This window comes from Panthera leo, chromosome F2 (genome assembly GCF_018350215.1).
Source record: "Panthera leo isolate Ple1 chromosome F2, P.leo_Ple1_pat1.1, whole genome shotgun sequence".
Classification (NCBI taxonomy): domain Eukaryota; kingdom Metazoa; phylum Chordata; class Mammalia; order Carnivora; family Felidae; genus Panthera; species Panthera leo.
Genome location: NC_056695.1, coordinates 73363164 through 73375237, shown reverse-complemented (window position 1 = coordinate 73375237; position 12074 = coordinate 73363164). Strand labels below are relative to the sequence as shown.

Sequence of the window (12074 nt, the reverse complement as noted above, 5' to 3'; positions counted from 1 at the left end):
CCCATGGCTCAGGGCTGAGCGCGTGCTGTCCCCTCCGGCTGGCACCCAGGTTCCCCTTGCTTGGCTCTCGGCTCGGGATTGCCAACTACAGTGTCACACCGCACCCCAGCCAGTGGCTGGCCACTCCGAGGGGCCTCCCAAGCGGGTGCTCCCAAAAGTCACGACAGTCGTCCCGCGAATGATCGCGAGGCCGCTTGTTTGTTGGGGGTTCCGCCATCAGGATGGCACTGTGGGGCGGGTAACATACGTGGAGCAGAGACCTCGGACTGGCTGGCCTCAGACCGAATATCGTGTCTGGTGGTGGCACCCCCTGCAGTGGTGCCTCCTGGCAAAGGGGACTGTGGCCTCACCGGACGTCTCTGAGCCTCAGGTCCCTGCACGGCAAGTGAGGCGTGGGCGCCTGGCTGGCTCCGTCGGTTGAGGTTCTGAGGTTGGCTCAAGTCATGATCTAGTGCTTCGTGAGTTCGAGCCCCATCGGCACGGAACCCATCTGCTATCGGATGCTCTGCATCCTCTGTCCCTCCCTCTCTCTCTCTCTGCCCCTCCCCTACTCATGCTCTCTCTCTCAAAAAGAAGTAAAACATTTAAAAGAAAAAAAAGAAAGGAAGTGAGGCGTGTGCTAGTCAAATCTCTATATGCCAGTTTAAGGCGCACGCGTGGTGGGGCCCATGACACAAAGAATGACCCAGTAATGGAAGGTAGTGTTTAAAGGAATAAGGTCCACAGGGCGCCTGGCTGGCTCAGTCCGAGCATGTGACTCTGGATCTCAGGGTCATGAGTTCAAGTCCCCCATTAGGCGTGGAGCCTTCTTAAAACAATAGATAAATAAATAAAGGGATTAAGGTCCTAAAGTTTATAACTTACTTTGCTTCTAATTGCGGCAAAATACCCACAACCTAAAATTTACCATTGTAACTATTTTTAAGTGTGGAGTTCAGTAGCATTACGTACATTCACGCTGCTGTGCGACCCTCACCACCATCCCTCTCCAGAACTTCCTCATCTTCCCCAACTGAAACTCTGTGCCCGTTAAACAACTACTCCCTTCCCCCCTCCCCCCTCTTGCCTCCTGACTTCAAAAAAGACACATTAGAGCTGAGTCAAGATTTTGTCTGTAATAAGGTCACTTTTGCTCCTTCCCCTTCTAATAGATACATGCTTGAAAATCCAGTCGAGGTCTCTGTAATTCCAATGAGCATCACCCTCAGCCTGTCTCCTCTGAGCGGCAGGACAACCCAGGGGAATCGCCTCCCGGAAGTGAGTGTCCTAGGAGAAAAAGGACAGCAGGCGCGACGAAACTGACCACCTGCTTCATTTCACCAGACGGGGGGCGGGGCTTCCACTCAAACAGGGCAGAGGGGCCTTTATCGTAACAGCTGCTGTTTACTGAGTCTTTCCTGTGTGCCAGACACAGTGGCTGTAATTACTAATGTTTTCCAGCCACTTCTCTCCGTCAGGCACTGTTGTCACTGCCCTGCGTGGATCAGCTCATTCAGCCCTCACAATAGCCTCATAAGTGACACTGTTATTATCATGAGCACTTCCCAGCTCATGGGAAGTGGGACATTGTGACCATAAGTTGCCGGGCTCGGGGGCTCAATGATCTCATCTGTAAAGAGAGTTTGAACGAGATGAATCCAGTGCCTTCTCCAAGCTCCGACTGTCGCAGGATTCTCGCACAGAGGGTCGTGACGCCGAGGCTTTTTTTTCCCCCAGGAAACGGTTCAGTTGGGTCTGTACCCGAAGAACTGAGCCCAGAACGCCACCTGGAGTCATTTTTTTAATGTGTTTTCTACTTCTTTGTCCCCCATATATGGTAACACGCAAACATGCAGTCTGATTAAATGGTCTCATGTTACAAGGTCATGAAGGATGTTGTCACATATAGCCAGGTTGCCTTGAGGCTTTTTTTCCCTTTCTTGAGGGAGGGGACCCCACCGCAAGACCTCCTAGCATGCCCTCCTTGTGGTGGCAATGATACCAAATGTACCAGGTGATGACATCAGCCTCAGTCTTGTGGGTGTGACTTCAGTGGGTATGACCTTCTAGAATGCCTTCAGCTGTTCACCCACAGAGTTTCCAGGGTGGCCACTTTCCATCTGGAGACATCCCAGGCCTCGCCCTGAAGTTTCAGTCTGGTTTCTTGGCCTTGACAAGGAGCCATTCAGACCCAAATCTCCGCAGAAGGATCAGAGAGCTGGTCTAACCTGTAACGTTAACCTGCTGTAGGAATTTATGTGGCTACAAAAGGTTAAAGCAGAGCATTCTGTCCATCAGATAATAACCAGAGTCTTAGAAGATGCTTGAGCTCAGTGGGAATCTCCAAGAACTCACATTCTGCCCTCCGCAGTCGTTCAACATTTATTCTATAGCTTCTAGAGGCTATGCTAGGCCCTGGGGAAGGTAACGATCTCAGGAACTACAAATGTTTTCTCCTTTGGGACACCTTCCACAGTACAAATCCCTGCCCACAAGGCAGAGTGGCCCACTGTGGCCCTGGGTCCATTTGCAGTGCCACCAGGACATGGGACAGCCTTTGTCTCTGGGAGGACAAACTGTAGAAAGTGCCCTTTCCTCCAGGTTGATGCAGCCCGGCAGAGGGCAAACTTGGGAGTTGAACACTGGATGCATTTCAGCCCCTATGTGCCCCTCAGTGCAACACCCTTGCCCAGTGCACAACATGTGCAACCCCATCCAGCAGCCATGTGGGTTCCCCTGGGGTAGCACGATCACACTGTGCTATCATTCATACTCTGTTCTACGCACAAGTCAACCATCCATCTGACATTCTTGAAGAGTTATATTCCCAGGGAGCTAAAATTATTCTAAAATCCCTCTGGTCTTTAATGTTTCTCCTTCCCCATTAAATACATGGCTGGCCTGTTTGCACTAAGTGGCTACTGAAGGTAAATGTTTGATGACTTGCTCAGATCACGGGGTGCTATGATTGAAATGCAGTCAGTTCTTGGACTCTGCCCCCTTACCACCACCCCCATGGCAGTCCCTGAGGCATGGTCTCTTGAACGCTAGGACAGCAACCAGGCTTTCAAATCGCTCAGAAGCCAGGGGGAAGGAAGAAATAGTCCCTCAGGAAAGCACTGTTTGTTGGCAGGCAGCGCCACCTTGTGGTTGCCAAATTTATTGCTATGTCAAGCGTTGGTAAGGTTCAAAGTCAGACTACTGAAGGTACATCCTCAGAATGCCCCGGTAGCCCAATATATGGGTTATTTACAGCTCCGTCTACAAAAGTCAAACTATAGCCCTTGTTCCGCTGCCTCCCTTCCCTATTATTCTGTGAACAACTCACAGATAAGGAGCGGTTTTCGCTCACTTTGCATTCTGGGATCCTTGCGATGTGCCTGTCGCAGCACAATAAGGGACCATGGGGAAAATGAATAAATGACACCAGATCTGTGGCCTCAAGGAGCCCGGGTTCAGATTCCATTTTACAGATGGATGAACTGAATCTCAGGGAGAGAAGGTGATCTGCTGAATGTCATTAGTTGATGCTGGTTAGTGGCGAAGCTGGGACAGAAACCCTCCTAGGGCTTTCTCCTGCTACCTCAATGCGCTATGGGACAAAGAGCTCGTGGGCGTTCTTACTTCCTGGGATTTCCGAAAGCGTACTCATCATCTTCCACCGACTTCTCTCCCAGGAGGCTGTTCCCTGGATGCCTCAGCCCCTCCTTTGCCCTCGCGCTATGATCGTGCTTCTCCTGAGTATGCTGATGGCCCCTCACGGCGGTGAGTAACGGTATTTTCCACCGAATTTCTGGCTTGTTATGTAATTAACATGAACACTGGGGAGTGTTGTCAAATGTCATCTTATTTGCTTGTTACTACTTTTATCCTCTTGCCTGGGAGGGATGGAAGTCAAACAGTAATGACGGGCCACAGATTTAATTCAGCTGATATTTGAGGACTTTGCCCGGGGCACGAGGTGCAGGATGGGCGACGAGGAGGAGATCCAGGGAGAGCAGAAGGCAGGGTGGCCACTCAACCATTCCTCCCCCACCCCGGATGGTACATCTCGTCTTGCCTTTGCTCACCGGCCGCTGGCCCATGTTTCGCTCGTTTCCTCGGAGTGTGTCAGTCCTCTCCACATGCGACAGGAAACACCCCTGTGTAGGTGTGTCTGCTGCAAAGGCACCTCCACCCCGCACCGGGGTCCCGCACCACCAGAGCCTGAAGACATCCGAGCAAGCTCCCTGGCAGCCCGGGCACTCATTTCCAGTTCACGTGCAGTCGTGATGATTCCGAGACTTCTGGCTCCCTCCTTTCTTGTTTGCACATTGGTGCAGCTCTCGAAGCCCCCCACCTCCTTCTTTCCTTCCTACGACTGCTCTGGCTCCCGAGTGACTGACGTCACCCGTTTACCCAGCCATTTCTTCCTTCCCTCCTCATGTTCGGGTAAACTGGGGACCAACACGCTGAGCCTCCCTCTGCAAGGTTCCTTTCCAAACACAGTAGTGAGGGTGTCAACATTATTGAGAATTGGTCTCGACCGTGACCCGAGTTAGAGGACGCACAGAGATCTGCGTGTTCCCCGGAAATCGGTGAGCACCCGTTACAGGGTAGGCACTTCACGGAGGACCCCGAAGCTCTCCTGCAGCTCTGGGTGCTCCCGAGGTCTGCCCCAGACCTTCCCTGCACGACAAAGGAGCACTCCCATTTCCAGAAGTTGACGGGCTGCTATTGATTATTTAGCTCCTTCGCGGATGATTTTTTTTTCCTCGTTAAAGCCATCTTGTCGTGATTTGGGTCCCCAGGGCCAGCTGCTCCACCTTTACCCAGACCCTGACTGTCTTGTTCAAATTCCAACTATGGCCTTGGTGTCCGTCATTTTTTATGATAAAACTATGAACTATTCTATAGCTTTTCAATCTCTTCCCTATCCTTTAAAATGAGATCACTTCAGGGCACCTGGGTGGCTCCGTCAGTTAAGCGGCCGACTTCAGCTCAGGTCATGATCTCTTGGTCTGTGAGTTCGAGCCCCGCGTCAGGCTCTGTGCTGACAGCTCGGAGCCTGGAGCCTGCTTCCGATTCTGTGTCTCCCTCTCTCTCTCTCTGCCTCTCTCCTGTCCATACTCTGTCTTTCTCTCCCTCTCTCAAAAATAAATAAACATTAAAAAAAATAATAAAGCCATAGCTGGGGCACCTGGGAGGCTCAGTCGGTTAGGTCACAATCTCCCGGTTCATGAGTTCGAGCCCCACATCAGGCTCTTTGCTGTCAGCATGGAGCCCACTTTGGTGCCTCTGTCTCCCTCTCTCTGCCACTTCTCCGTGCACACCTTTGCACACACACACTCTCTGTCTCTCTCTCAAAAATAAATAAACGTTAAAAAAATTTTTAAAAATCAGAGCCATAGAAAGTTGCACACACACTCTCCCTCTCTCAAAAATAAATAAACGTTAAAAATATTTTTAAAAAAATTAGAGCCATAGAAAGTTGAAGTGCAAACATATACGTGCACGTGTGGATTTAAATGTCCCATACCTGCAGCCCCGACTTTGCAGGGGTGAGTGTGTGACCACCACGGATCCTACGCTACCCAGCCAACAAATTCACCAGGTTTTGGTCCAGGCGTTGCGGGGGGGGGGGGGGGGGGGGGGGGGGGGGGAAGGTGGGAAGGTCTGTTTTTTGTTGTTTTGTTTTGTTTTTTAATTTTTTTAAGTTTGTTTATTTGGAGAGAGGGAGAGAGGGAGAGAGCACGAGCAGGGGAGGGGCAAAGAGGGAGGGAGGGAGAGAATCCCAAGCGGGCTCTGCCCTGACAGCATAGAGCCTGACTTGGGGCTCGAACTCACGAACCATGGGATCACGACCTGAGCCAAAACCGAGAGTCGGGCGCTTAATCGACTGAGCCACCCAGGCGCCCCCGTCTGTGCTTGAGGCCTCCGCCCGCACGCCTAGTCTCAAAGAGGCAGGAGTGGTGCCTTGGTCTGGGTCGTCTGGGAAACGGATGCCCGGACTGCAGACGTCCTTGGAGGAAACACCTGGGGGATGGCAGGACTGCAACCAGGACAGGAGAGGTGGGTGCGTCCTTGACCACAGCTGGGTCTGAGGAAAGTCTGGCAAGGCCGCTAGGGAGGAGTCCATAAGCAACGTCCCGTGTGCCCCAGGAAGCTGGGCCACTGGGGTACACCTGCTGGGTCATGGCCGGGAACAGCCATGGGGGACGTGAACTCTGTGCAGACACCCCTCGGGCTTTCGAGCACCGCAGGCACAGAGCCGGAACTCTGCCGGGCGCCTTCTCGAAGCCGCACCCCCAGGGCTGTCTGACTCAGACGTCGAGGCAAGGCTTTGGGGCGTGCGGACGGGGTGGAGGGTCTCTGTGCACTTCCACGGCTCTCTCCGGGGTGTTTCTTCACCCCTGTGGCAGGGGTGGGAGCGGCCCCCTCAGCACACCCGGGGCCAGGTTGCCCTCTCTCTTCTCTTCGCTGAGAGCTGGCTCGTGACTCCAAAGTGTTGGCCGGTGGGATGGTGGTCAGGCCTGCTAGGAGAGGGAGATACCCTTGAACCTTCCCTACCAGGGAGCTCGACACAGGCCCCCATCACACAGCAGAAGTGGTGCCCATTCCCCACCGTCCTCTGTGCGTCCACCTGCCAGAACCTGCGGGAGAGGCGGCTGGACACGGGGGGGTTTGTGCATTCCTGGCTGATCTTCTGGGCAGAACACTTCATAGTAGGAGACACCGCTCATAACCGCCGACAGACCTCGCCCTTCCACTCTCTAGAGATGGCTAATTTTGCTTAAAGGTTACAAGGCGATTCCACTGGGCCATCACTCACTGGCTGATAAGTTGGCCATTTGATGGCATAGTTCAACCACGGGCTGCTCATTCGTTCACTGCAGAGATATCTGCTGAACCGCGCTTACATTTGTCAGCGTTCTTACCCTCAGGAAGCCCCTGGTTTAGTGGACGCAACGGTCACCGACACAGGTCATTGCAACCCGGGGTCACAAGGGCAGCGAGAGAAGGGCGTCCCGGCGTTACGGGAGCCAGGGAAGGTGTCCCTAACCCAGCCCGGTTTGGGGGTCGGGTAGGCCCTCTGGAACTCTGGGCAGGACGTGAAAATGTAAGGGCCAGTGACACAAAGGGGAGCAGGCGTCCGAGGCTCGGGGCACCGCACAAGCAAAGCCAGGACAGCAAGAATTCGTTTGGGGTCTGGAAAACGATAAGCATCCTGGAAGCATCAGCTTCAAAGTCGGAGACGTTTTGGCAGAGTGAGGAAGGGGCAGATCCAGGGAAGCCATACGTGTCCGGGTGGAAGCAGCTAGACCTTCCCTCCATGGGTCTCGGCTTCGGTGTCTGTGACACGGCCACAGCGAAGGGGGCCCCACGGCCCCGGGCGCAGCGCCGGACTGGAGGGGATGCCTGCAAAACAGATTCCGGAACAGAACGGATGCCAGCTGCCTTCCCTTCGAACAGCGTGCTCACCAAGCCAGAATCCATTTTATTCTGCCGAGTGTTGTCCCCCTCGTCCCCTCGGACCCCCCACCCCCCGTCTCCCCCACTGCCATCCCTCTGGAGTGGGCGAGTGAACGAATCCAGTCCTCTGGGATCCACAATTGAAGAGCCACGGCGACTTCTGCAGCTGCTAATGAAATGTGTGGGTGTCGACACCCTGAGAGGACTGGGAGTGGGGGCGGGGGGCACGCATGCTTGGGAGCACTTCTCCGCGAGCGGAGCACCTCTACCCGCCAGAACACCGTGAGCCAGCGAGCGAGGACCCAGCGGCACTTTACTGTTGCCGCAGAAGTGGGCCGCAGATGTTCTTAGCCGTCGGCTGGCACACCGGTGAAATCGTGTCCGAGGCAATTAGACCAAACGTGGAATGTGCCAGAGCAATCACGTGGGCTCCTCGGTAGGACCCACCTGGAGCTGAAGGGAGTGCTGGGTCTCCCCGGGTCGGAACGTCTGTCCGCGGGTCAAGTCCTCGTACAGCCCATGGCTCTCGGGCTGGAGGGAATGCCCCTCGGTGGGAACAGGAATCCGGAGGGCTGGAGAGGACACGCCTGGCCACAGCCACAGAGCACGTCCCGCTGGGAGTTGGGACGAGCTCATCGTGCTGAAGTTCGTCGTGCGAGGAGCCAGGGAGCCAGGCTGCGTCCCCTCCAACCCATCCCTGGAGGGCCTGGCCGCAGAGGGACCCAGCGCGAGCCCACGGGGTTGGTAGTGGGGGGGGCTGCTCCCCCGCAGACAGGCACCTGCTAACGATGTCCCTGGGATAAGTCCATGGGGGCGATGATGAGGTCGATGATGAAGGTGAGGGCCAAGCAAGGCAAACCACTTGTTAGTGTGGAGGGGAAAGGGGGCAGCGAGGGGAAGGAGTTGCTCATAACAGCACTAATGGTAATAATTAATAATGACGAATGGCTGCCGTGACATTTGAGTGTCCACGGTGCACCGGCCAGTAAGCCACGTTTTCCAGGCTTCACAGCGCCTCTCTGATCCACGGGGTCAGATCTTGCAGATCCAAGTTCATCTGCTATCACGGCCTTTGCTCCCACCCTTCCGGAATCTCGTAGACCCCCTGCTTCATAATGAGGATTCCAGGCCCCTGGGGAGACAGCCAAGGCTGGGAAAAGGCCAAGTCCAGCTGGCTCCCTGCTGAGTAGCTCATACAATTCAACATTTGCATCCCTTCACCGTGACTCCCCTGTGGATAAATGCAGGGTCGGGAGCTGAGTCTCGGGGTGCACAGACCCCTGGCAGTCATGGGTCATTTTTGGTTGCCGATAGAGAGGGAAAGCCCTGTCCTTGATTAGAGGCTTCCTGGGGTGGGGTCCTTTCCTTGCCTGTGCTTATTTCCCCCAAGTTTTCATCTCAAGGCACTCCAAACGTGCAACCTAAATCAAAATGGTATGCTTTGTATGTAACAAGAGCTTCGAGATGAGTCCCCAAACCTCTCTATCCCGAGCCAGAAGACCATTCTTTTTTTTTCCCCCTTTTTTTCTTTTCTTTATTTTTTATTTCAGGAGCAGACTTTAATGATTCATCACTTATGTATAGCACCCAGTGCCCACCCAACAAGTGCCCTCCTTAATGCCATCACCCATCTAGCCCATCCCCCCCCCAACAACACCCCACCAGCAACCCTCAGTTTATTCTCTTCATTTAAGAGTCTCTTTTGGTTTGCCTCCTCTCTTTTTATCTTATTTTTCCTTCCCTTCCCCAATGTTCACCTGTTTTGTTTCTTAAATTCCACATATAAGCGAAATCCTATGATATTTAACTTTCTCTGATTGACTTATTTTGCTTAGCATAATACACGCTGGTTCCATCCACATTGTTGCAAATGGCAAGATTTTGTTCTGTTTCATCACCGAGTAGTATTCCATTATATATATATATTACTATATCTTCTTTTTTTTTAAATGTTTATTTACTTTTGAGAAAGAGAGACAGAGTGCAGATGGAGGAGGGGCAGAGAGAGAAGGAGACACGGAATCTGAAGCAGGCTCCAGGCTCTGGACTCTCAGCACAGAGCCCGACACGGGGCGCTAACCCACGGACCGCGAGATCATGACCCGAGCCGAAGTCGGACGCTGCATCTTCTTTATCTGTCCATCAGTTGATAGACATTTGGGCTCTTTCCATACTTTGGCTATCGTTGATAGCACTGCTGTAAACATTGGGGTGCATGTGCCCCTTTGAATCAGCATTTTTGTATCTTCTGGGTAAATACCTACTACTGCAATTGCTGGGTCATAGGGTGGTTCTATTTTTAATTTTTGAGGAACCTCCGTAGGGTTTTCCAGAGTGGCTGCACCAGCTTGCATTGCCACCAACGATGCAAAAGGGATCCTCTTTCTCCGCATCCTCGCCAACATCTGTTGTTGCCCGAGTTGTTCGTTTTAGCCACCCTGACAGGTGTGAGGAGTATCTCCTCGTGGTTTTGATTTGTATTTCCCTGATGATGAGCGATGTTGAGCATCTTTCCATGGGTCTGCTAGCCATCTGGATGTCTTCTTTGGAAAAGTGTCTACTCACGTCTTTTGCCCATCAGAAGGCCATTCTTAAGGCCAACCAGTGTGAGACAGTAGGGCCACCTTATTTTCAGCAACAGCTACCCCAGAGACCCGGCATAGAGTAGGTCCTAGAAAAATATACGTCGAACTGAATTTACCTGCGTCCCCTCATCCCCTTGCCTGCTGGCCGCCCCTCCCAGCAAGTGGGTTATGACACTGCCCCTGCTAACACTGCTGTCCTCCTCGATTATAGGGGGCCATCCTCTGGACACCCCACACCTTCCACGGGAGCTGCCTCCAGGACTCGCAAAAACTATCAGTAAGGATTTTTTGAACTTTTCTTGGGAGACCTAGCTGGGAAGGAAGTTGTCTGGGATACTGGCAGAGAAAATGACCCTTTCTAAATACACCACTTACTGCTGTGGCTCTTGTAGGCACAGTGATTCAAATGGGGCTCAAAACCTCTCCCTCAACTGTCTCCCCTGATGTCTGACCCACCATGGCTCTCTCTTTGGAGACAGAGCGCTAAAGCTCCCATCAAAAGATAAAGGTCAGCTGAAAGGGGGACAGGAGATGGAAGTAAATGGGTTGATCACGGGGGTAATATGGTCACGGTATTTTAGCTCCAGGTTGAGCTCTGAGACTCCTAGAAGGCAAGGTAAAGAGAGAAAGAAAGACAATGCATTCCAGGGCGCAACCTATAAGAAAGGAAGATCCGTAACTGGTTTTTTGGGAGGGGGGAGTCTTCCTGGTGAGACAGGGTAAAGATTTCTCAGGTGGGCTCTTAAACCGGGTACCGCTGAAGGACACAATGCATAGCGAACCAGCCGGCCACACTCGCCCCCACCTCAGGGTTCACTTCCAGCCTTTCAGAGAGGCGAGCTGAGTCAACCAAATTATTTGTGCATGAGCCCATGCGAGCAAAGCGATCGGTGCCACCCAGACCCAAATGACAATCTGGCCCCTCTCCAAATGCCGTAACCCCCCGGCCAAGGGCGATGCCCAGTCCGGGGAGAACTTGTCACAGATGCATAGACTCACAGCGCATGCTTGGCACTCGATGGGAACAAGGCCGGGAAACCCCGTGTGGCAGCAGGCCGTGACAGCCCTTTCTCTCCAGCGAGAGCATCCCGGGCGATCTGCGCATCAGGATCCCAGGAGCCCCCCCCCAGGTAGCATCTCAGATGCAAGGGAATGGGGCTCACGGAGAGCGCCCACAGGACCTGCCCCGGCCTAGAAGCTTTATTCTCTAGTAGAATTAGTATCTCCAGTAACGATTTCATAGGTACCGTTTCCAGGATGCCCAGAAGAGACATGCTCGGTGGCAAGGGTCATCACACCGAGGGGGTCCCCACACGATGACTCCCCACTAGGTATTTATAGTTCACCCGGGGTCCCCGCCCGTCCAGATACACCTCGTCCTCCAGGGGCCGTGTTGCTTTACTAACACACTTCCATTGCATCTCCATGGTAACCCGCATTACTAGAAAGGTAGTCTGAGGTCAAATCCATCCTTAGAGAAAGAGAAAGGGTTTTACTTACTCTTCACAGGGGCGGGGCGGGGCGAGGAGGCAGGGCAGGGGAAGGGCCCCCCGACTTGTTTCCTCTGCTTTCCACTTAGATCTCACAGCCTTCCAAGGGGCGTTTAGAAACGCGGAAAGTGTGGCCGACATCTTTGGTAAGTGAAATGCCAAACTGCTTCTGTCTGCCGGGTGTCAGGGCATGGGGTGCGTGAGTGTGGGAAATCTAAGGAAGTTACCAGGGCCTTGGTCGCTGCTCTCTGGGCTCCCTTGCACCCGCTGCCCCAGCCAGGCTCTGACCCGTGTGATCCGGGTTCCGACAAGAGTAGCGGTGTCTCACATTGCATTGCGTGTTACTGGGTTGCGAGGTGCCTGCATCGTCCTGACTTTGTTAGTCCTGATCAGTCCGCAACCCGGGCGGCGGGGTTGGGGGGGAGGGGGCGGGGAGAGAATGGCGCCCCTGTTGCCCAGGCTAGGAATCGAGCCTAAGAGAGGTATGTGACGTGCCCAGGTCACAAGGGGGACGCTCCCCTCTGAGTCCAGAGATTAGTGGTTGGCTCTTCTCTCCCCAGCTAATAAA

At 53.6% G+C, this 12074-nt stretch overlaps 1 protein-coding gene across 1 annotated transcript in view; it reads left to right on the top strand.

Annotated features, from left to right (window-relative positions):
• Positions 1-3669: 3669 nt before the first annotated feature.
• Positions 3670-12074, top strand: part of OC90 (otoconin 90) — a 30140-nt gene continuing 21735 nt past the window's right edge. The window contains exons 1-3 of the mRNA XM_042924184.1: positions 3670-3744; positions 10228-10293; positions 11596-11652. Of these exons, the coding sequence (XP_042780118.1) occupies positions 3672-3744; positions 10228-10293; positions 11596-11652 (196 nt within the window). The 5' untranslated portion in view covers positions 3670-3671. The remainder of the gene's footprint in view (positions 3745-10227; positions 10294-11595; positions 11653-12074) is intronic.